Raw genomic sequence first — 24,957 nt, forward strand, 5'->3', positions numbered from 1 at the left:
GGGGGGGGGGGGAAAGCGGGCGCCAAAAATACTGTTTGCTTACACTTGAAAATTATCTAGGGCTGGCCCTGAGGGGACCCTATTTGGGGTTGGGTTTCCCAGTTTAAGAAGCAATGCTCCATAGAACATGGACCCCTAGGGCTCTTTCACGCAGCCATATAATCTGGAATACCAAGGCAGATAACCCACAATACACAATATCTGCTTTGAACTGGATTATCTGAGTCCACACTGTAGAACTAGATTTTAAACAGCTGTGTGGAAGGGGCCTTACTTAGCCTTGCTATTAAAAATTCAAAATGTAGCTCACACAAATCTTTGGGGTTGGCGTATATACTCTCTGTGGGGAAATTTCACAGTACTTAGTCTGGATGAGGGCTCAGCCCGGAGAACTGTTTTTGTATTATAGACTGCTATTGGAAAACTGTTTTTGTATTATAGACTGCTATTGGATTAAGGGGAAATTGCTTTTTATGCACAAAATGCTTTTCTGCCACAGCCAGAACCAGCCCTGCCAATATATCTGAATTTAGCCAAAGTGTTAACGGGGCACAGGGCCGGCCCAAGGTAATTTTCAAGTATAAATGAACAGAATTTTGCCCCCCCCCCCCAAACCAATCGGATATCGAATTGTTGGCAGTTGTGAGGCTACCCTGAGTCCTCTTCAGGGTGAGAAGGGCGGGACACAAGTATGGGAAATAAATAAATAAATAAAATCAGGACAGTAAAAAAAGAACACTCAAAAACAGGGGAATTCCAGACATGAAACAATCAGGGCCAGCTAACTCCACCCAACAAAGATTCCCTCAGGCAGGAAGCAGCCAGGCTTTGAATATGTGAGGGACATTCAATGCTAATCAAGGTGGCCAACTGCAACATTCACACTTGCCTCAAAGAGTTCTTTCTCCCACCCTGAACATCATTCCACAGATATATAAACCCCACTTGCCTAGTTTCCAACAGACCTCACAACCTCTGAGGATGCCTGCCATAGATGTGGGTGAAATGTCAGGAGAGAATGCTTCTGGAGCATGGCCAGACAGCCCAGAAAACGCACAGCAACTCAATAATGGTAATGATAATGATAATTTTATTTCTTACCCGCTCAAGACGGTTGACAACATTGCTAGAACACATAATAATTTAAAAACACTCCGTAAAATATACATATGGAAACATATTTCCATAAAATACACAAAACAAAAAGGAGTCCCGGTAGTGAAGTGTGTTAAAGCACTGAGCTGCTGAACTTGCAGACCGAAAGGTCCCAGGTTCAAATCCTGGGAGCGAAGTGAGCGCCCGCTGTTAGCTCCAGCTTCTGCCAACCTAGCAGTTCGAAAACATGCCAATGTGAGTAGATCAATAGGTACCACTTCTGGCGGGAAGGTAATGGCGCTCCATGCAGTCATGCTGGCCACATGACCTTGGAGGTGTCTACGGACAACACTGGCTCTTTGGCTTAGAAATGGAGATGAGCACCAACCCCCAGAGTCATACATGACTGGACTTAACGTCAGGGGAAACCTTTACCTTTACCTTACACAAAACAAAAATTAGACATAGAGTGGAAGTTTAAACAATATCATGAAAAGGGCGAGAAATCTGCCCCTCTCCATATGGTATGAATCAGGGGTCCCTAAACTAAGTCCCAGGGGCCGGATGCGGCCCATCGAAGCCATTTATCTGGCCCCCATGGCACAAGGGCAGAAGGGGGTTGGGCTAAGTAACCCAAGGGGTCTCTTCTTCTCTTACAACTATTATTATTATTATTATTATTATTATTATTATTATTATTATTATTATTATTATTATTATTATTATTGAGGCTGGGTGGCCATCTATCAGGGATGCTTTGCTTGTGCTTTTGGTGCACAGAGGCAGAAGGGGGTTGGACTAAATGGCCCAAGGGGTCTCTTCCAACCCTCTTTCTTCTTCTTCCTCCTCCTCCTCTTCTTCTTCTTCTTAACATTGACGCTGGGTGGTCATCTGTCAGGGGTGCTTCGCTTGTACTTTCGATGCACAAAGCAGAAGGGGATTGGACTCAATGGCCCAAAGGGTGTCTTCCAACCCTCTTTTTATTGTTATTGTTATTGTTATTGTTTTTATTTATTTATTTATTTATTTATTTATTATTGCTCGGTGGCCAACTATAGTCCGGCCCTCCAACGGTCCGAAGGATCGTGAACTGGCCCCCTGTTTAAAAAGTTTGGGGACCCCTGGTATGAATAAAGAAATCCACTGGACTTAACTGGCACTTGTATCTTTATTTCTCCATTGGAAGAAGTGAGGCATTGTGGTGTGTCTGCACTGTGGAATTAACATAGTCTGACTCCACTTTCACTGCCACGGCTCAATGTTATGGAATCCTGGGAGTTATCGTTCGGTGAGGCATCTAAACTATTTGGCAGAGAAGGTTTAAAGACCTTATAAAACTACAATTCCCAGGGTGTCATAGCATTGAGCCATGGCAATGAAATTGGAGTCAAACTGCATTAATTCCAAAGTGCAGCTGCCCCTTGGTGAGATATATGCATCCCTACACCACTACAATATACAGTTCTAAATATCTTAGGCCCTTTCTGTACTGCCATATAAAATGCAGGTTATCTGCTTTGAACTGGATTATATGGCAGTGTAGACTCAGATAACCCAGTTCAAGGCAGATAATGTGGATTATCTGCCTTGATAATCTGAATTATATGGTTATGTAGAAGAACCCATACCCTGCCATATAAAATCCAGACTATCTGCTTTAAACTGGATTATATGGCTGTGTGGATGCATATAATCTGGTTCAACGCATATGATCTGGATTATCTGCCTTCATAATCTGAATTATATGGCTATGTAGAAGAACCCATACCCTGCCATATAAAATCCAGACTATCTGCTCTGAACTGGATTATATGGCTGCGTGGATGCATATAATCCAGTTCAAAGCAGAAAATGTGGATTATCTGCCTTGATAATCTGTCTTCTATGGCGGTGAAGAAGGGGCCTTAGGAAACTATAAATCCTAGGAGTAGGCCCACATGTTCCAGCTTCTGGAACATGGCCAGGCAGCTGGAAAACTTACATCAACCCAGCCTCAGGCCCCTCCATTTCCCTCCTCAGTTGCCAAGTTGGCCCAGGCCTGCCCTGGAGACATACCTGGTGAAATGCTGGGGACAAGGACGGGCTCCTACCTGCCCCGTCTTCACGGCTGAGAGGGTCCCCAAGGAGGCGCATGGCAGGGGCGCAGGCCTGCTCGACCTGCCAGAGCTCCGTGCATCTGAGGAGCTCCTTCCAGCCACGGAGGGCTGCCGGGCATCGCTGGAGGAATCCAGGAAGGGTGCAGGTGGGGCAGCGGGCCTAGAGGCCTGGGCTCAGGTCTTGTTCAGGGGCAAGAGAGCTGCAAGGGCGAGAGGGCCGAGTGCGAGAGGGGCGCGAGTGGGCCGAGTGCGAGAGGGGCGCGAGTGGGCCGAGTGCGAGAGGGGCGCGAGTGGGCCGAGTGCGAGAGAGGCGCGAGTGGGCCGGGTGCGAGAGAGGCGTGAGTGGGCCGGGTGCGAGAGGGGCGCGAGTGGGCCGAGTGCGAGAGGGGCGCGAGTGGGCCGAGTGCGAGACGGGTGTGAGTGGGCCGAGTGCGAGACGGGCGTGAGTGGGCCGAGTGCGAGAGGGGCGCGAGTGGGCCGAGGAGTGTGAGAGGGAGCCTCAACAGTGCCCCCCTTGACATGCGCCCGAAGCGGCCACTTCAACGGCCTGCACGTTGGACCGGCCCTGACAGGGCAGAACTTTTAGCCATGTAGGAATGCTTCAAACATGGCTCTTTTCAGAAAAAAAAAATCAGATTCCAGTAATTGAAAGGAATGTTTGTTTTTATTTGTATACAATAATTAGCATAGTTATGCGCTTTTATAAGTAGTCAATTACGTTGATAGTTGTGATGAACTTGCAAAACCAAAGGTATGTTCTGACATTATCAAATACCACAAAGTTCTTTATCCCTTCTCCCCCCTCCTTTTTTTGTTTGTTTGTAAAATCATGATTTTTTCATGAAAGACTAACTGTTGGTCATGTTCCATAGTGGTCAACACAGGGAATGCAGCAAAGCCAGCAATTAAACTATTCATGATCTTTCTTTTTATAGTTGGGACATTTCAGTCTCCCTCAGTCACATGTCTATTGATTTGAATATATCCCATTCTCTGTCTAAAGATCTCAGGTGAGCAATCAACACGTTCATTTTAAGCTATCTTAACAATAAATACGACCACCAAAACATAATTTTAAAAGGTCAAGACTCTGTTCAATAACTTGGTTGTTACTGTGTGCCTTCAAGTCATTTTCAACTTATGACAAGCCTAAAGTGAACTTATGGGTTTTCCTGGCAAGATTTGTTCAGAGGGGACTTATTTTTGCCAACTTTTTGAAGCTGAGAGAGTATGGCTTGCCCAAAGCCACCCTGGGGGTTTCCAGGGCCAAGCAGGAATTAAACTCCAGTCTCCAGAGTAATATCCAATGCTCAAATCATTATACCATACTGGCTGGAAGATAAACATCAAATATCGGATGCAGTAGACTATATTTTAAAGCAAGGAACAAAAAACCACTTCTGAGAATTCCTTGAAGAAAGCCCTATGAAATGTATGAGGTCACTATAAATTGACAGGACTTGAATAAACATACACATACATTACAAATTGTAATGTTAAAAGCAGATGCATTAAAGCCAGTTGTAATACTTCTGTCTTGTTTATTCCCTATCAGGAAGAATACAGACAAGTATGTCTTGAAGAGCGAACAATCTTGCAGTAACCTTACAACTGTCTGTATTCTTCCTGAGTTTGGGGAAACACTTTTCTTAGCTGGGAAATACACAAATATTCTTTCCCTCCCTGGTCTAGTGTTCATAGAATTGTTATTATCCTGAGAGGCTAGATAATTTCTTTATCAAATGTCAAAGTTCCTCTCTAAATCTTTTTCATCTTTCTGGCATATTTATCACTTTTATAATTCACCCAGCTCTTCACCACCTCTCCCAGAGTAGAATCATAGAATCATAGAATAGTAGAGTTGGAAGAGACCTCATGGGCCATCCAGTCCAACCCCCTGCCAAGAAGCAGGAAATCGCATTCAAAGCACCCCCGACAGATGGCCATCCAGCCTCTGCTTAAAAGCCTCCAAGGAAGGAGCCTCCACCACAGCCCGGGGGAGAGAGTTCCACTGTCGAACAGCCCTCACAGTGAGGAAGTTCTTCCTGATGTTCAGGTGGAATCTCCTTTCCTGTAGTTTGAAGCCATTGTTCCGTGTCCTAGTCTGCAGGGCAGCAGAAAACAAGCTTGCTCCCTCCTCCCTATGACTTCCCTTCACGTATTTGTACATGGCTATCATGTCTCCTCTCAGCCTTCTCTTCTGCAGGCTAAACATGCCAAGCTCTTTAAGCTGCTCCTCATAGGGCTTGTTCTCCAGACCCTTAATCATTTTAGTCGCCCTCCTCTGGACGCTTTCCAGCTTGTCAACATCTCCCTTCAACTGTGGTGCCCAGAATTGGACGCAGTATTCCAGGTGTGGTCTGACCAAGGCAGAATAGAGGGGGAGCATGACTTCCCTGGATCTAGACGCTATTCCCCTATTGATGCAGGCCAGAATCCCATTGGCTTTTTTAGCTGCTGCATCACATTGTTGGCTCATGTTTAACTTGTTGTCCACAAGGACTCCAAGGTCTTTTTCGCACACACTGCTGTCAAGCCAGGCGTCCCCCATTCTGTATCTTTGATTTCCATTTTTTCTGCCGAAATGAAGTATCTTGCATTTGTCCCTGTTGAACTTCATTTTGTTAGTTTCGGCCCATCTCTCTAGTCTGTCAAGATCGTTTTGAATTCTGCTCCTGTCTTCTGGAGTGTTGGCTATCCCTCCCAGTTTTGTGTCGTCTGCAAACTTGATGATCGTGCCTTCTAACCCTTCGTCTAAGTCGTTAATAAAGATGTTGAACAGAACCGGGCCCAGGACGGAGCCCTGCGGCACTCCACTTGTCACTTCTTTCCATGATGAAGATGACGCATTGGTGAGCACCCTTTGGGTTCGTTCGCTTAGCCAATTGCAGATCCACCTAACCGTAGTTTTGTCTAGCCCACATTTTACTAGTTTATTTGCCAGAAGGTCGTGGGGGACTTTGTCGAAGGCCTTACTGAAATCCAGGTACGCTACATCCACAGCATTCCCTGTATCGACCCAACTCGTAACTCTATCGAAAAAAGAGATCAGATTAGTCTGGCATGACTTGTTTTTGGTAAATCCGTGTTGACTATTAGCAATGACCGCATTTGTTTCTAAGTATTCGCAGACCACTTCCTTCTTTTCCAGAATCTTGCCTGGTATCGATGTGAGGCTGACCGGACGGTAATTGTTTGGGTCGTTCTTTTTTCCCTTCTTGAAGATAGGGACCACATTCGCCCTCCTCCAATCTGCTGGGACTTCTCCCGTTCTCCAAGAACTCTCGAAGATAATTGCTAGTGGTTCTGAAATAACTTCTGCTAATTCCTTCAATACCCTTGGATGTAGCTGATCTGGCCCTGGGGACTTGAATTCGTTTAGAGAGGCCAGGAGTAGAAGATGGACACCCCTAGCACAGCCCTACTATAAACTCTGGGCTATTATAAATCACATACTCAAATGCCCAAGATTTTTTTTTAGAGGAAGTACTGAATCACATCCATTTCAATGTTCTCTTTGGATGCTAAATAGTGGTGTGGTGTTTCTCATAATAGTCCCCACAGCCATATCCCTAGGAGAGTCCAAAACCACAATTTACATAGATAAGTGCTTGCATTTCCACTTCCTTCACCAACTGAATATTAACACACTACTGGGACCAAACTGCCTCTTCCAATATGATGTCTCCCCTAAATACTTTGCATCACAGTTCACCACATTATAGTGTACTTGCTCCTTCTCATAAAGATTATAGCAAAGCAGAGAAGGACCAGTGAAGTCTGAGGATAGTGGCAGAGTATGTTTTCTGTGTCAGTTAAAAAATCCCAGGGCTTTGATCCTGCAAACCCTGGCTCCACTACGCCATGTAGAATCCCAATCACACACCCAATTTCTTTATTACATACAGTGACTCTTGTTGGCATGGTAGTCTTGTGTCCTAATGAAGTACAGAACAAACTGTAGGTTTAGAAAGGAAGAAATTATATATAAATTGAAATAGGTGCAGATCAAGCCTACACATCGATTAACATATGTAGTTTTACTATATGCTTTAGAAATTACTTTCTTTCATTCCTTTATAAATATTCATTGTTGATCTTTTTTGTATATCTTTTTGGTGTATGTGCAGATAGATCGGATAGCCATTGTGCAATAAACTGATTGGCTTGGGAGGACGTAATTCTTGATTTATACTGTATTCCACACTTGCCACCTTAATACTTTCCCACAAGTTAGATTTGTAATTGTATGCCTGTTTTTAATAAAATTGTTTTGGTTCTGTCTTATGATGCTGTTTATTATGTGTACTATGTTTAATTTGGTTGTATGGTGTTTTTTGACAATTTAATGTTTATGTTCATGTTGGAAACCGCCGTGAGTCCTCTCGAGGAGATAGAGCGGTATATAAATAAAGTTGTTGTTGTTGTTATTATTATTACTATTAGTTGCCTCCTCCTATGCTTTACATGACAGAGGGCAACTATGCAGGACAAAGGGATTATTTTTCCACCTTGGTCTGCTGAAGAAATTACACTGGCATCTTTCAGCATGCTGGAAGTAATGTGACATCACTTCTGGCTGTCATTTGAACTAAATTTCAGCCATTTTCCTTTCTTCATGAGTTTTGTCTGGTAATTTTGTAGTTATGGGAGGCAAACCAGTTTGGGTTTCGCACATTTCAGTTGGGATTTGTGCAAGAAAATCAACCTGGTGTAATTTTTTGAGAGGGACCTGGAGAGTTTGGGGGGCTCCAGGGGTTATTATTTCAAGGCCCTGCTTTATATCCTGCCTGAGAAGAATTCCAGCTTCCTCTGTCATGGCCAAGGAATCTTTGGTTCTATGTATGTTGCTTAATTATAATTGTCAGGAAAGACATCATGTCTCATCTGCAGAATGTGGAGAAGAATAATCATTCGTCAAAGAGTTGAATGAGATATGCACTCACTGTAATACGTATGAATGTGAATGGTACTAGTTGGTTTAGTTTCTCTTTACATTGCTGGATAATCCAGGATGTGACGAAAGTGCTGCAGTACTGATTTCCCCCACCAGCAAGAGATGGGACTGGTTTAAGATCTCTACCAACTTTTCAATTCTTATCTCCATGAGATACCTTTTACCCTGTTTCCTCAAAAATAAGACCTACCCTGAAAATAAGACCTATCATGATTTTTCAGTATTTCTGAGGATGCTTGAAATATAAGCCCTATTTTTTTTTAAAAAAAAGCCCTAGATATACTTCATTCAAAAAGCCAATTTTGAGAAATAAGACTGGCCCTGGAAACAAGCCCTAACACATCTTTTGGAGCAAAAATTAATATAAGACCCTGTCTTATTTTGGGGGAAACAGGGTAGCATGCCAGGTACACATCCATACTACACCTCTCTAGTGCTGTTCTTCCACTTTGACTCCTTAGGCTTTATAACTCAAGGAGGCATTAGAGCTCTGATCATTTTCAATGCTCCTCCATAAATTGTCAATCTCAGGATTACACAGGACAGAAACATGGCAGTTGCGGTGGAATAATAGCGCCATAATTATGTAGTGTGGACGGTTACAAAGTCTACTGAAAAAATTGTGCTCGAAGCCAAGATTAAATATTTTCTTTCCTTTTTCCATCTTTTATCTCTCTACCCCACTGTCAGATGATACTAAAAAACAAGGGAAAGCCAAATAGAGAGGGAGACAGGAGAGTGGGCTTGCCTCTTATATCTTAACTATTCACTGTATTAGCCAGTATACAAAGGTGAAACCCCGAATGTCCTATTGCAGGAATGGTGGCACGGATACCAGCCCGAGACTGTTCTGTGGAACACCTCACAAAAATGGTGGAAGATGCTCTGGCCAGCAAGATCTAGAGTTATTTCTGACTTCCATTTTGCCTCCTACTCAGACTGGACCGTTTATCTGCAGAAGTGGATGATCGAGAGGAACGACGATGATACAGTTTGTTATCATACTCTTGAAGTTCTCGCGGTGTCAGCAATTCCTGACAGACGTTCCAGGACCAGGAATATGTGGAGAAGATCTGGTAAAAGGCAGAGTTGCCTGACTCCAGGCCAATCTCTCCTCCACGCAATCTCCGCCAGAGCTTGAGTGATTTTTTTCGCTCCTGGAGAGCAATGGCCCTTCGGTAAGCAGTAGTTGCTTTCTGCACCTGAGAAGGGGGAGAAGCAGAGAGCAGAAATTGGAGATCAAAGTTTCTGAGCAGCATTAAATGAAGTCAAAGGAAGTGCCTAGACAGGATGCATTCTGGCTAGTGCTGAACCTGATGATGCATCTGCATTGCAGAATTAATGTTGTTCGACACCTATTTAACTGCAATGGCTCAATGCAATGGCATTCCAGGAGTTGTAATTTTACAAACTCTGGACCCTCTCTGCCAGGTGCCTCATCAAACTACAAACTACAAATCTTATTGAGAGTTCTGTAACAGATGTTGTTGTGACCTTGGTTTTGGCTTTCAGTCTGTTGAGCTTAAATAGTTTGCCATCTCTCCAATAGATGATTTCCACTCCGGTGGGAAGCTTGCCTTCAAGACCATAGTGATGAAGATGGAAAATAAGGTTGGGGCAATAACACATTCCTGTTTGACACCTGATTCCACCTTAAATGGGTCACTTTGGGAGTCATTGCTGTCAAAGACTGTAACAACTCTCTGGACTGTAATGAATTATCATGGGATAAGAAATACCGGTAACCAGGGCCGGCCGGAGATATTTTTTGATGTAAAGCGGGGGCGCTGAAAAGCGCCCCCGCCACCGGCGCCCTGGCCCCGCCCAGCGTGCCCTGGCCCCGCCTCCCACGCTGCGTGGGAGGCGGGGCCAGGGCGAATAGTGAGGGGGCGGGGCCAGAGTTGGCCCCGCCCCCCGTGCCCTGGCCCCGCCTCCCACGCAGCGTGGGAGGCGGGGCCAGGGCACGCTGGGCGGGGGGGCGGCGTCAGAGCTGGCCCCGCCTCCCACGTTACCCCCGCTCGCCCGTCTGGCCTTGTGTAGCAGGCTAGACTCAGCGGAGGTTTCTCCAGGCCGCGATTGCGGCCTGGAGGAACCTCCGCTGAGTCTGGCCTGCTACAAAAGGCCAGACGGGCGAGCGGGGGGTAACGTGGGAGGCGGGGCCAGCTCTGACGCCGCTCCCCCCCCCCCCCGCCCAGCGTGCCTTGGCCCTGCCTCCCACGCAACGTGGGAGGCGGGGCCAGGGCACGCTGGGCGGGGGGCGGCGTCAGAGCTGGCCCCGCCTCCCACGTTACCCCCGCTCGCCCGTCTGGCCTTGTGTAGCAGGCCAGACGGGCGAGCGGGGGTAACGTGGGAGGCGGGGCCAGCTCTGACGCCGCTCCCCCCCCCCCGCCCAGCGTGCCTTGGCCCTGCCTCCCACGCAACGTGGGAGGCGGGGCCAGGGCACGCTGGGCGGGGGGGGCGGCGTCAGAGCTGGCCCCGCCTCCCACGTTACCCCCGCTCGCCCGTCTGGCCTTGTGTAGCAGGCCAGACGGGCGAGCGGGGGTAACGTGGGAGGCGGGGCCAGCTCTGACGCCGCTCCCCCCCCCCCCGCCCAGCGTGCCTTGGCCCTGCCTCCCACGCAACGTGGGAGGCGGGGCCAGGGCACGCTGGGCGGGGGGGGCGGCGTCAGAGCTGGCCCCGCCTCCCACGTTACCCCCGCTCGCCCGTCTGGCCTTGTGTAGCAGGCCAGACGGGCGAGCGGGGGTAACGTGGGAGGCGGGGCCAGCTCTGACGCCGCTCCCCCCCCCCGCCCAGCGTGCCTTGGCCCTGCCTCCCACGCAACGTGGGAGGCGGGGCCAGGGCACGCTGGGCGGGGGGGGCGGCGTCAGAGCTGGCCCCGCCTCCCACGTTACCCCCGCTCGCCCGTCTGGCCTTGTGTAGCAGGCCAGACGGGCGAGCGGGGGTAACGTGGGAGGCGGGGCCAGCTCTGACGCCGCTCCCCCCCCCCCGCCCAGCGTGCCTTGGCCCTGCCTCCCACGCAATGTGGGAGGCGGGGCCAGGGCACGCTGGGCGGGGGGGGCGGCGTCAGAGCTGGCCCCGCCTCCCACGTTACCCCCGCTCGCCCGTCTGGCCTTGTGTAGCAGGCCAGACGGGCGAGCGGGGGTAACGTGGGAGGCGGGGCCAGCTCTGACGCCGCTCCCCCCCCGCCCAGCGTGCCTTGGCCCTGCCTCCCACGCAACGTGGGAGGCGGGGCCAGGGCACGCTGGGCGGGGGGGGCGGCGTCAGAGCTGGCCCCGCCTCCCACGTTACCCCCGCTCGCCCGTCTGGCCTTGTGTAGCAGGCCAGACGGGCGAGCGGGGGTAACGTGGGAGGCGGGGCCAGCTCTGACGCCGCTCCCCCCCCCCCGCCCAGCGTGCCTTGGCCCTGCCCCACGCAACGTGGGAGGCGGGGCCAGGGCACGCTGGGCGGGGGGGCGGCGTCAGAGCTGGCCCCGCCTCCCACGTTACCCCCACTCGCCCGTCTGGCCTTTTCTAGCAGGCCAGACGGGCCAGGGCGCACTGGGCGGGAGGCGGGGCACCGTCAGGGCGGTGCCCCGCCTCCCGCCCAGCCTGACGGCGCCCCCCCGGGCCTGCGCCCGAGGCGGCGGCGTCAGCTGCCGCATGAGTGGGGCCGGCCCTGCCGGTAACTATTGTGCTATGATTTGTTGTTCTATTATATTTTGTTATATTGTATTGTTCTGGGCATGGCCCCATGTAAGCCGCCCCGAGTCCCCCATTGGGGAGATGGTGGCTGAGTATAAATAAAGATGATGATGATGATGATGATGATGATGCTTATTATTATTATTATATAAAAAGTTAATTTGTGCTGACACTTTCTTCCCTCATTCCCCCGCTTGCACTTGCTCCTCCACAGTTCTGTTTTGACTGGGATTGAAAACATTGCCTTGTGACACTTCTTACCTAAACTGAGAAAAGAAAGAGCAAGGGAAACAAGATATGGAAAAAAGTCACCACAGGTGTTTCAGGGCCCAAAGTGACTTATGGCTGCTTATGCTGCAGCGGCATCTGCTGGAGAAAAGCAGAAAAAGCCTCAACTTCAACCTTTGACTGCCTCATCTTTTGAGTCTATTCTTCTGGAAATTAGGGCTATGTTTAAAGAGCTGAAAACAGGCAAGGAAATCATGCAAGATGAAATTAAAGTGATTAAGAATGACATTAATGAGATAAAAGAACGACAAATACAGGCAGAAATAAAATTTCAAGTATTGATGTGGAATGTAAATCTGTAAAGAAATGTTGGAGCTAAACCTGGGTAAAATTTCAAATCTGGAAGTGGCCCAGGAGGAGGTTCTAAACAAAATAGATCTCCATGAATTGAAGACTAATGATAGCACAATTAGAATAAGAGGCTTGAAAGAGGATGTGGAAGGAGGAGATTTGAAATTATACCTGGTTAAACTCATAGCGGGTTTAATGCAGAAAGAAGATACAAATGCAATCTACGCAACAATCGCAATCACATATAGAGTCAATACAGTGTATCCAAGAATGAAAAAAGTTCCAAGAGATTGCATTTTACAGCTGATTTTGAAATCTTTCAAGGAGGTGATATTTAAAACCCCCCAATATAAAACAACTATTTTAGTGGAATTAAAATTGCTGGAAGAAACATTAACAACCTTAGATATGCAGATGATACCACTCCGATGGCTGAAAGTGAGGAGGAGCTGAGGAGCCTTATCACTAAGGTGAAAGAAGAAAGTGCAAAAGCTGGGCTGCAGTTAAACATCAAGAAAACCAAGATTATGGTAACCAGACTGATCGATAACTGGCAAATAGAGGGAGAAAACGTAGAGGCAATGACAGACTTTGTATTTCTAGGTGCAAAGATTACTGCAGATGCAGACTGCAGCCAGGAAATCAGAAGACATCCACTTCTTGGGAGGAGAGGAATGACCAAGCTCGATAAAATAGTGAAGAGCAGAGACATTATACTGGCAACGAAGGTCCGCATAGTTAAAGCAATGGTATTCCTCATAGTAACCTATGGATGCGAGAGCTGGACCATAAGGAATACTGAGCGAAGGAAGATAGATGCTTTTGAACTTTGGTGTTGGAGGAAAATTCTGAGAGTGATTTGGACTGCAAGAAGATCCAAGCAGTCCATCCTCCAGGAAATAATGCCTGGCTGCTTACTGAAGGGAAGGATATTAGAGGCAAAGATGAAGTACTTTGGCCACATAATGAGAAAACAGGAAAGCTAGGAAAAGATCATGATGCTGGGGAAAAAGGAAGGAAAAAGGAAGAGAGGCCGACCAAGGGCGAGATAGATGGATGGTATCCTTGAAGTGACTGGCTTGACCTTGAAGGAACTGGGGACGGCGATGGCCGACAGGAAGCTCTGGCATGGGCTGGTCCATGAGGTCACGAAGAGTTGGAAGTGACTGAAGGAATAAACAACAACAACAATTTTAGTGGAGGGAAACAAAATCTTTAAGTTAAAAGAAATCCCAACAAGGCTGCCCAGGAAAAGGAAAGAATATTCACAGCTGGTGGATAAATTCAGGAAAAAGAACATAGATAGAAGATTATTCCAGTCTTTTCTTTCTGAAGTCACAAATGGTTTATCCCCAATCCAACAAAAATATCAATTCTGGCAATTTCAACAGCCATCTTCCATACCCCCTTTCTTTCTATACAGCAATAGATCGCATCCCTTTTGCAACAACTTTAGCATTTTTTCTAATGTCATACACCAACAATGCATCATTTTAAAATAAACTTTTCTCAAGCATCTAAATAACATATCAAGGCCATTTTAAAACTATCTAGCCTATCTCATCTCCTGTACAATAACATATGTATGTCTCTCTCTCTCTCTCTCTCTCTCTCTCTCTCTCTCTCTCTCTCTCTCTCTCTCTCTCTCTCTCTCTCTCTCTCTCTCTCTCTATATATATATATATATATATATATATATATATCTAACACCCTACACCAGGGGTCCCCAAACTAAGGCCCGGGGGCCGGATGCGGCCCTCCAAGGTCATTTAACTGGCCCCCGCCCTCATTTATAATATAATATTTTTATATCAGTTTTAATAATATAATATATTATATATACATATGATATTGATAATATTATCATGTTATACAATGTAATACTAATAATAATCTATATATATGAAAGAGTGATGGCATCACGGCAATTCACAAAACAACAAAAGTACAGGCCCCCCAACCTCAAAATTTGACAACACAACCCATCATCCACGCCTCAAGGTTGATACAACAAAAAGAAAAGAAAAATAAAGTCCTAATTAGAGGAAGAGCAATAATTTTTTTATCCAATTGCTGCCAGTTTAGAAGTCTAATCTCTGCCCACTTGGTTGCCTAGCAACCAAGGGACAGCCAGGTTTCAGTTAGGGGACAGGCAGATTTAGGCCTCACTTAGACTTCTTCCACAGATTATCTAATTTGCACTGAATTATATGGCAGTGTAGACTCAAGGCCCTTCAACACAGCTATATAACCCATTTATAATCTTATATTATCTGCTTTGCACTGGATTATCTTGACTCCACACTACCATATAATCCACTTCAGTGTGCATTTTATACAGCTGTGAAGAAGGGGCCTCATATAATCCAGTTCTAAGCAGATAATTTAAGATTATCAATATACAGTAGAGTCTCACTTATCCAACGTAAACAGGCCGGCAGGATAAGTGAATATGTTGGATAATAAGAAGGGATTCAGGAAAAGCCAATTAAACATCAAATTAGGTAATCATTATACAAATTAAGCACCAAAGCATCATATTATACAACAAATTTGACAGAAAAAGTAGTTCCATGCGCAGTAATGCTATGTAGTATTTACAGTAGAGTCTCACTTATCCAACACTCGCTTATCCAACGTTCTGGATTATCCAACACATTTTTGTAGTCAATGCTTTCAATATATCGTGATATTTTGGTGCTAAATTCATAAATACAGTAATTACTATATAGCATTACTGTGTACTGAACTACTTTTTCTGACAAATTTGTTGTCTAACATGATGTTTTGGTGCTTAATTTGTAAAATCATAACTTAATTTGATGTTTAATAGGGTTATCCTTAATTCCTCATTATCCAACATATTCGCTTATCCAACGTTCTGCCGGCCCGTTTATGTTGGATAAGTGAGACTCTACTGTACTGTATTTACAAATTTACCACTAAAATATCACAATGAATTTAAAACACTGACTACAAAAACATTGATTATGAAAAGGCAGACTGTGTTGGATAATCCAGAACATTGTATAAGCGAATGTTGGATAAGTGAGATTCTTCTTTAATATAAAATAATTACTGGGATAGAATAATGCAGAACAATATAATCTCTAAAACCAGGACAGTAAATAAACAGGGGAATTCCACACAGGAAACAATCAGGGCCAGCTAACACCTCCCAACAAAGTATTCCCATCATCAAAGTCTGGCAAATCCTGTTTTCTCAGGGCCACAGACAGTAGAAGCACATAAAATATCGCAAACACCACCACTCTGAAAACAAGGGAATTCCAGACAGGAAACAATCAGGGCCAGCTAACACCTCCCAACAAAAAATTCACTCAGGGAGGAAACAGCCAGGCTTTAAAGCTGCAAGGCCATTACATCCTAATCATTTTTCCTAATTGCAGCATTCATACTTGCCTCCAACAAACAAAAAAAACCAATCAGAAATATTGTATATTCACAACCTTTAGGAAATAATATCCCCTGATGGCGCAGCGTGTTAAAGCGCTGAGCTGCTGAACTTCTGGACCGAAAGGCCACAGGTTTGAATTGGGGGAGTGGAGAGAGCCCCCACTGTTAGCCCCAGCTTCTGCCAACCCAGAAGTTCGAAAACATGCAAATGTGAGTGCATCAATAGGTACTGCTCCGGCGGGAAGGTAACGCCGCTCCATGTAGTCATCCCACATGACCTTGGAGGAGTCTACGGACAACGCCGGCTCTTCGGCTTAGAAATGGAGATGAGCACCAACCTCCAGAGTCAGACACGACTGGACTTAATGTCTGGGGAAAACCTTTACCCTTGACCTTAACTACCACCAATTCCTCAATACTTTATTTCCCATACCACCATACTTCACCACAGCAATGCGTGGCCGGGCACAGCTAGTACCATATAATAATATTAATTACATGTTATATATTACATATAATATTACAGTATAGTGGTATAGTTCAATATAGTAATATATAACGCTAATATTGTGCTATGCTAAGAATATAATATATTGTATGTACATACAGCTGCTCTGAATCCCCTTCAGAGTGAGAAGGGCGGGATATAAATGTAGTAAATGAATAAATAAATAATTGTAGACTTAGGCTCGCCCAAAATCTGAAATGACTTGAAGGCACACAACAACAACAATCCTAATTAATTTGACTATCTCATTGGCCAGAAGCAGGCCCACACTTCCTATTGAAATCCTGATAGGTTTATGTTGGTTAATATTGTTTTCATTTTTAAATATTTTATTGTTCTTTCATTGTTTTGCACTACAAATAATACATGTGCAGTGTGCATAGGGATTTGCTCATATTTCTTTTTCAAATGATAATTGGGCCCCTCAACAGTCTGAAGGATTGTGGACCGGCCCCCTACTTAAAAAGTTTGAGGACCCCTGCCCTACACCAATATCACTTTATTTCAGTTGATCTTTTTGTATGTTGAAAATTCTTGGCCCATGTTATCCTGATTTTATATTTAACTGTGGATTCTTATCCAGCCATTCAAGATAAAACTCCCCATTGTGTTAAGCAACACATCCATTTTTATCACAGAAATTTTCCCCAACCATGACATATTTAATCTCCTCCCTCTGGACACATAGATTTGTTAGGGCTCATTTAACCATAATTCCGGGTTTCATTGAACTGAAAAGCTGTCTTTGAGGAAGGGAGGAGAGGATAATATATGCTCCAGGTTGTTTATAAATCACATAGGGTTTTTATTTCAGATTTCTAAGATTCCTTTGTTAGGAAGGAGAGGAGACATGTTAGCTGTGACTTCAACCTAAGGCTCAGTGCATTTTGCTGAAGTGCAACTAAGCTAAATCCAGCACAGTTAATGATATGAGTTCCTAGCTACTTACTTCGCGTCGGATTTCAGCTAGGTTGTCCATCGTGAAATGTTCCCGTCTTTGTTTCAGTTTTGGTGCGAGAGTAAGTGCGGGCTTATTGTCCTTGGAGAGTTTAGCCTGGAGAAACAAATCAGCAGAGATAGAAAACAAAAATGTAGTACTCAAGTCTAGCTGTGTATGTTTTGTATCTGCACATACATATATACATTCGAGTTGCTAGATTGTCTGCAGAGTAATATGGGATGGACTTGCCAAGACTGGTTGGGGCATAAGAAGCAGACCTTTTTGAGGCCACCTCTCACAAGATCTCATGGCTCTTGTGAGATTAAAACTCAAAAATTGATGGATTAAGAAAAGAAATGTATTATTGAAGGCTCTCTGTGTGTGCCTTGGAACAATTTCTCCCCATGGAGATGTTCAACGATCTTCTGAAGATGCCAGCCACAGATCCAGGTGAAACTTCAGGAGAAAATACAGCTAGAACACAGGATCCAGATTACCTGCTTTGAATCGGATTATATGGCAGTGTAGACTCAGATAATCCAGTTTAAAGCAGATAATGTGAATTATCTGATTTGATAATCTGGAGTATATGGCATTGTAGAAGGGGCCCAGGCCCCCAAATATGGGATGTCCTATATAAAAAACAGGACATCTGAGAATCCTAATGTACAAGCATGCAGACACAAACACAAAACATAAAGTATACTGCAAGGTTACACCATGGCAGTGAATATAAGCCTAGCTCAAATGAAGTTCAGCTCTCACCTCCTGTTTTAGCCACTTTTTCTTATGAAAAAAATGGTCCTCAAACGATGCAACGGGTTCCATCCTTCGCTGTGCTTCCAGCTTCTGGAGATCTTTCTTTGGCCTACCTTTCAGCAAGTTGTCCCGGTTGGGAATCAAAGGAAAAATGGGCACCTGAGCATAGGGGCTCTCAGACATTTTGATGGTTGCTAGCAAAGGGGAAAGCCAAAAAAAAAAAAAAGGTAGTTCAACTTCTGGAACAACCAAATCAAGGATTTTCACTATTGAGGGCTCTGCAGTTCCCAACCTGTTGCTCTCATAGCACCTCCTTATCAACAGCCCAGTCTCTCAGTTCATAAATCAACCTAACTTTTAGCACCGTTTTAGTGTGAGTACATATGTGTTTTAATTACCTCTGAGACGTTCTGTGTAATCTCGCAACTCTTGGTCATTCATGACACAAATGCGGGCAGCACCAGCAAAGGCAGACAGGGGGCTGGAGCGGGTTTTATGCATAGGGCGTTTCTTCAGATAGCGTCTTTTCTGTATGTCCTCATCAATGCTATCAGCCCGCCAAGCTTTCTTGCCAGTAGCCTCCATGAATTTTTTCCGATAATAGCTAAAAAAATCCCAAAGAAATGAGAACCTCAGGCTTCACATTTTTACCATAACAACCAAGGTCATATCATATAAAAAAGTAAAAGTTTCCTCTTGACATTAAGTCTAGTCGTGTGGTGGTGCTCATCTCAATTTCTAAGCTGAAGAGCCGGCGTTGTCCATAAACGCCTCCTAGGTCATGTGGCCGGCATAACTTCATGGAGCACTGTTACCTTCCTGCCAGAGTGGTACCTATTGATCTACTCCAACTTGCATGTTTTCGAACTGCTGATTGATATTTGATTGTTTTATCGGGCAAGGCCCCATGTAAGCCGCCCCGAGTCCCTTCGGGGAGATGGGGCGGGGTATAAAAATAAAGTTATTATTATTATTATTATTATTATTATTATTGGCAGAAGCTAGGGCTAACAGCAGGAGCTGCCCCATCCTGCGGATTCAAATTCAGCAGTACAGCAGAGAGGCAAGGAGGCCCTTTCAAATCACACTATTATAGTATTATAATTAGCCTGATTATACCCTACTGCACAATTATATCATTTAACTGCCAAGACAGCATCACAGATATACTTGGGATCACATAGGCTATTACCATGGCAGTTAAAGGGGGATTATAGTGTTATAATGGTGTAGTGTGAACAGGTTCTTGATGGAAGAGACTTCTTTGAAGTATGGGGAGAGGAGGCGCATCTCACCCAAGCAATGTATATATGAAAACTATTCCTGTAATTTATAGCTAGAAGAGTAGTGCTAAGATAATCTGATTCCATACAACATGTTTTTTTCCCACCTTTTGTTGGGGCTCCGTAAGAGGCTGGGGATTTCTCAGACGATGAGGGGGATGTCGAAGGCTTTCATGGACAGAATCACTGGGTTGTTGTGCATTTTCTGGGCTGTATGGCTATGTTCCAGAAGCATTCTCTCCTGACGTTTCACCCACATCCTCAGAGGTTATGAGGTACCTCCAAACCTCTGCCCAGAAAATGCACAACAACCCGATGAGGGGGATGATAGGTTTTCAATGAGGAGTCTATGTGTGATCGGGGTGAATTGCAGGCCTTAGTTCAGAGAGAAGTGCAGGCTGTAGAAGATGCGACAGAGGATGTTTTGGATTCCAATGTTTGTTCCTTAGCAACAGGAGAAAGGGAAACCAATGAAAGGTCAATTCCTCTTGGGAATCGGCCTTCAGCTGATGGGGAGTTTTCCTGTGATATCAGATTAGATCTCTGGACAGAGGGGATGAAGGATAGATTAATTAGGTGTTTAGAGAGACTTAGTGAGAAATCCTTGAAACCCAGGTGTGTGAGGTATGATCTTATGGCTTCTTGGTTGGTCTTGGTTTTAAATTATGTGGTGTATACTGGTGTCTCTCAGAGCAGACAATGTTGCCAGAAAGTTCAGGTTCCTGGCTTAGCTCTCAAGTTCATGATTCAAGTTTCTTGTGTTTCCCTATGTTCCTGAAAGAGTTTGCTTTGGAAAAAGTTCCTGCTTTTATGTTTATGAATTTATGCCTGTGATCTTGACTTCCTTGACTTCATGTACCTTGCCATTTTTGGACTACTGCTCTTTTGTATATGGACTATTGCTATTTTATAGCTCCTTTTCTATTGCTCTTTTGGAAAATGCCCTTTTCCCCTTTGTATATGCTTTTCTTAATAAACTGTGCAGTTAGTACTACTGGACCCTGGTGTGGTGCTGGGTGAAAAGGTGTCTCAAGGCTAGAGTGCAACATCTTTTTCAAAAATCAGATTTTTTTATGTGACCTGTCTTGACTTATCATGGCATCTCTTGCAGAGGTTTTACATTGCCTCATTCTCCATTCAGAATGCTCCCTTGCTTTTTAACCATTTCCTGTGGGGGTTTTTTCTTACAGAAAAGAGGAGGAGGAATAGTTTCACAGTGCCTTCTAACAGTGACAAATTGAAAAAAAGATTGGCTAATTATGTTACATTGTTAGTCCTCAAGAATACATTTTCTTTTAACACATTTTACAAAAGGAGAATTATTCTATGTTTGTGTTTAGAAGTTCCTTTTCTCACCTGACAATATTCACAGTGGTTTTCCTTGACAACATAGACATCTCCACTAGCCTTGATAAGATCTCAAACAACAAAATCCCTCGGGTATCAACAGACTCTATATTACCGTTTTTAGGGGCTGAGAAAACAAAAGATGTCAATTGATCAAAGAAGCTCTCATGATAAGACACAGAGGATGGAATGGCAAAAAGGGAGGAAGCTAAGTGATGCTAGAGAACTGATGTTATGAGGGGAACCCTGATTTTAATAACACATATCACTAAAACTATTGGACTCTGCCTGCTGAGTCTATTCCTAAATTAGTAGGAAGATCTTGCAGGAACCAAGAAAGGAAGACTTATTCCTTGCTATCAATATGATTACTGGATATAACTGAAATGTGAAGCAGATATCAATTACTCCATCTTGTCAATGATTAGTTCCCTGAATACACTTCAACTAAGGCCCCTTCTATACTGCCATATACAGTGCTTTGAAGTGGATTATATGGCAGTGTAGACTCATATAATCTTTATTACTGTTTATTTATTATTGACACAACAACATTGTATGACACAGCAAACAAGATAGATATAGAGTGAGGAACAATAATAAAATGCAGAACAATAAATAATAGTAATAATAAATAAATAAATGCTTATTTATTATTATTATTACTATTATTATTTATTGTTCTGCATTTTATTATTGTTCCTCACTCTATGTTTTAGTACTTTAATGGAACCATCCCCTCGTTCTTTTCCTAACCGCCCTGACTTACCCTCTCAGAGTTCTTGCACTAGTCACCCTCTGTTGGATGTAGCAATTGATACTCAGGTTTTTAAAGTAACTGTTATGTTATGTTGTTTATATTTTATTGCTATGCAGTTTTTAAATTATATTTATATTTCAGTTGTATGTAAATTTATGTTGTTGTTGGGCTTGTCCCTGTGTAAGCCACCCTGAGTCCCTTCGGGGAGATGGAGGCGGGATACAAGAATAAAGTTGTAGATGTTGTTGTTGTTGTTATCTTATTTGATAATATGGATTATATGGCATCATAGAAGGGACCTAATACTCAGTTTTGGACTTTTCCCCCTATGATCCAAGATTCAATACTCATTTATCATTATCATCATCATCTTCATAATCATCATGACTTTGTACTCTCAGGACCCACTTTCTGATCCCAGATTATCTGTTTTGAACTGGTTTGTATGGCAGATCCATATAATCCAGTTCAAGGATGATAATCTGGGATCAGATACTGGATTATATAGTAGTGTAGATCCATCCTCAGGTTCCTTCTACACTGCTGTATAATCCAGATTATCAAAGCAGATAATCCACATTATCTGCTTAGAACTGGATTATATGAGCCTACACTGCTATAAAATCCAGTTCAGAGCAGATAATCTGGATTTTATATGGCAGTGTAGAAGGGGTCTAAATTTCCACATGCAATGGTTATTATATAATGTTGAATGCATGGTCTAATTTAGCTCCAATCTGATTTATTTTAAATGGGTCTTCAACAAATTTATTCCCCATTACCTTTTCCCTAGATTTGATACACTGGACAGTTACAATTCCTGAATTAAAATTAGAAAAGAAGTTTACTATTATGCTAAAAATATGTATTTGCTGATTGGCACAGCAGCATTCTCCTTCAACTGGATATTATTTATTTCCTACTGAAATCTTGCCTGCTTTTATGCCAAGCTCCAATTATGGCTTGGTGAAAAATTCATTAGTTGTACCTTCTGGAATAAACACAGATCTATATGTAATTTGTGATGGGCAATTTCAGAGTTTGTAGCATTATTAAGTTAAAAAGTCCTATTTTAAAAAAGGGATTTGGATTACATTAAGAATGGAAAGCTACCCATCGTCTGGGAGAGCTTAAAGATTACGGTAAGTTAATGGAGGTTGTTATATTTTTCTATTGTGTTTAATAAACTTATTCTTGTTGTTTTAAACCTGCCCTGGCTCTCTATCAAGCTTGAATTGTTGTCATGCCATGCATATAAAACATAGCCACAAGTCCACATTTAAAATGGTTACTCTGGGGCCTAGTAACCCAGTCCAACAATGGCATAAATAGGAGAACAAGGGCATAGTGCAGTGGTTCTCAACCTGTGAGTCCCCAGATGTTTTGGCCTTCAACTCCCAGAAATCCTAATAGCTGGTCAACTTGCTGGGATTTCTGGAAGTTGTAGGCCAAAACACCTGGGGATCCTCAGATTGGTGGTCTGTTTCTGCTATCTTGATTTGAAAACCAGATTGGCAGGACCAGGTTTCTTTTGGTTTTAGTAAGTTAACACCTCTGCTAATGTAACTTTCCACATTTGGTTATAGTGTTTGTCATTTAAAAGCTTTGAACTTCTTTCATTACTTTGTATATTTTAATTCATTTTAATATATTTTTCGCTATCCACTTCGATAAAATACCATTAATCTGCAGAATCTATACTGAGACGAGGTGTAAGTGCTGTTGAACATAAGGTTTATCTTATTTTTTCTCACCCACAGCTTGAATGAAGTGCTTGCTGTCTGTGATAGTATTAAGAAAATCTGTGAAATTCACCTTTCCATCTCCTGAAAGACAATCCCACAAAAAAAATACACTACATCAGTTTATAGAACTAGTTAAAGAGTAGAGTTAAAGGATAAGTTTGCTACTATTTTTTTTCCCTTGGGGACTGAAGGAAATGTTAATGGGGCGGAGGAAGTATTTTTATGGGAGGGTGTGCCGTCCGCCGGACCATAAAAAGCTATAAAACTGAAACGTGCTGTCCTTTATCCGGGCGAACTGCAAATCCCTATAAGCTGTCCTATAGATATTGAACGACTGAGTCTGGATAACTTCAAAAAAGGATGTTTATTCATACAAGGTTGTAAACCTGGCACAGATCTTAAAGTTGCAGAAAATGAAACAAATTTCTATAGGTTTTAGTTGCAGAATTATCCCTGGTTCCAGAAGGCAAAGGTGATTATAAAACCACTATACCCTAATCACGCTGTCTATATTAGAAGGAGAAACTCTTTCCTTCCCTATCTTTACAGCAAAGATTAGTTCTAGAAGCGACAGAATAACCCTGCTCCTCTAACTAGATTTCCTATTCCAGATCAATATAATTCAATACTTATCTAATTTGGATAGGCTTAGATTGGCCTGGTTTTGAGGATGATTTGTCCCAGTTAGCCTTGCACAGCTCCAGCACGTTGGAAGACTATAGCCAGAATGAAACTCTAAAATGGAGACTAGACCCTGGTAAAAAGGGCGGTCCTAAGATGTTGCACTCTTTGACCAATCACTGCAAAGAAAACTGCAGCCAGCTCTTGCAGATTCCAAGCCACTTTTCCTAGGCTTTTGCAGCCAGAGGCTCAAACAAAATGTAAAGGAGGGAAAACAAACAAACGACCAATAGGTAAGGCAAACCATCGTCCTGGGGGACGGAACAGAGGGCATTTTGCTCTTCCTGTATCCATACACCAGTTTTAAGGGAAACTGCAATCTTAATATGTGTGTGTGTGTGTGTCAAGCCAAACAAAATAATTACCATCTGTGTCAGCATATACTAGCTCATCAAAAACTTCTTCCGCAGTTAAGTTGATTCCCAATTTGTGGGCTGTGTCCTCTAGAGCTAATAGATCAATATTGCCATCTATATCCTTGCTGAAGGTATCATAAGCATCACGGAATGCTATATGGAAAGAAGAAGGAAATGGGACACAAAATCAGACTGCCTTATTTTGAAAGTATATAAGTGACAGGAAGAACACAATGGCATAACTAGGGAGGTGTGAGCTGCATCCCGTGATATCTTCATGGGGAGACACCAAAATGACTCTCTATAAAATTGTGCTGTGTTTTAGTAGATTTTTGAAATATAGATAGATAGATATTCCTATACTAAGATATAAATACTAAAACATTGTAAACCTGGCTTACACATACTGTATTGATTTTTGAATGTGCTGTGCTCTTGTCAAAGCTGTCATTCTTACTGAATTACAATGGCACTTTGAATCATGTTGTTTGGCTGGCACACTCTACAAGCACACACTGCTGAATTGTTGATGCTGCTTTGTTATACAGTAGAGTCTCACTTATCCAACATAAACGGGCCGGCAGAGCATTGGATAAGCGAATACGTTGGATAACAAGGACAGGTTAAGGAGAATCCTATTAAACATCAAATTAGGTTATGATTTTACAAATTAAGCACCAAAACATCATGTTATACAACAAATTTGACAGAAAAAGTAGTTCAATTCATGTATTCATGAAATTAGCACCAAAAT

At 43.6% G+C, this 24,957-nt stretch overlaps 1 protein-coding gene across 4 annotated transcripts in view; it reads right to left on the bottom strand.

Moving 5' to 3' along the window:
* Positions 1-8,886: 8,886 nt before the first annotated feature.
* efcab13 (EF-hand calcium binding domain 13) overlaps positions 8,887-24,957 on the bottom strand; it is a 119,360-nt gene continuing 103,289 nt past the window's right edge. For 3 of the 4 annotated variants that reach the window (XM_062958172.1, XM_062958173.1, XM_062958175.1), the window contains 7 exons: positions 24,213-24,356; positions 23,176-23,247; positions 20,671-20,788; positions 18,430-18,635; positions 18,038-18,225; positions 17,282-17,386; positions 8,887-9,350 (listed from right to left, as the gene is read on the bottom strand). In XM_062958172.1, coding sequence (XP_062814242.1) covers positions 9,054-9,350; positions 17,282-17,386; positions 18,038-18,225; positions 18,430-18,635; positions 20,671-20,788; positions 23,176-23,247; positions 24,213-24,356 — 1,130 coding nt within the window. In that variant the 3' untranslated portion in view covers positions 8,887-9,053. The remainder of the gene's footprint in view (positions 9,351-17,281; positions 17,387-18,037; positions 18,226-18,429; positions 18,636-20,670; positions 20,789-23,175; positions 23,248-24,212; positions 24,357-24,957) is intronic. The other variant, XM_062958174.1, reaches the window with a different exon arrangement.

This window comes from Anolis carolinensis, chromosome 6 (genome assembly GCF_035594765.1).
Source record: "Anolis carolinensis isolate JA03-04 chromosome 6, rAnoCar3.1.pri, whole genome shotgun sequence".
Classification (NCBI taxonomy): domain Eukaryota; kingdom Metazoa; phylum Chordata; class Lepidosauria; order Squamata; family Dactyloidae; genus Anolis; species Anolis carolinensis.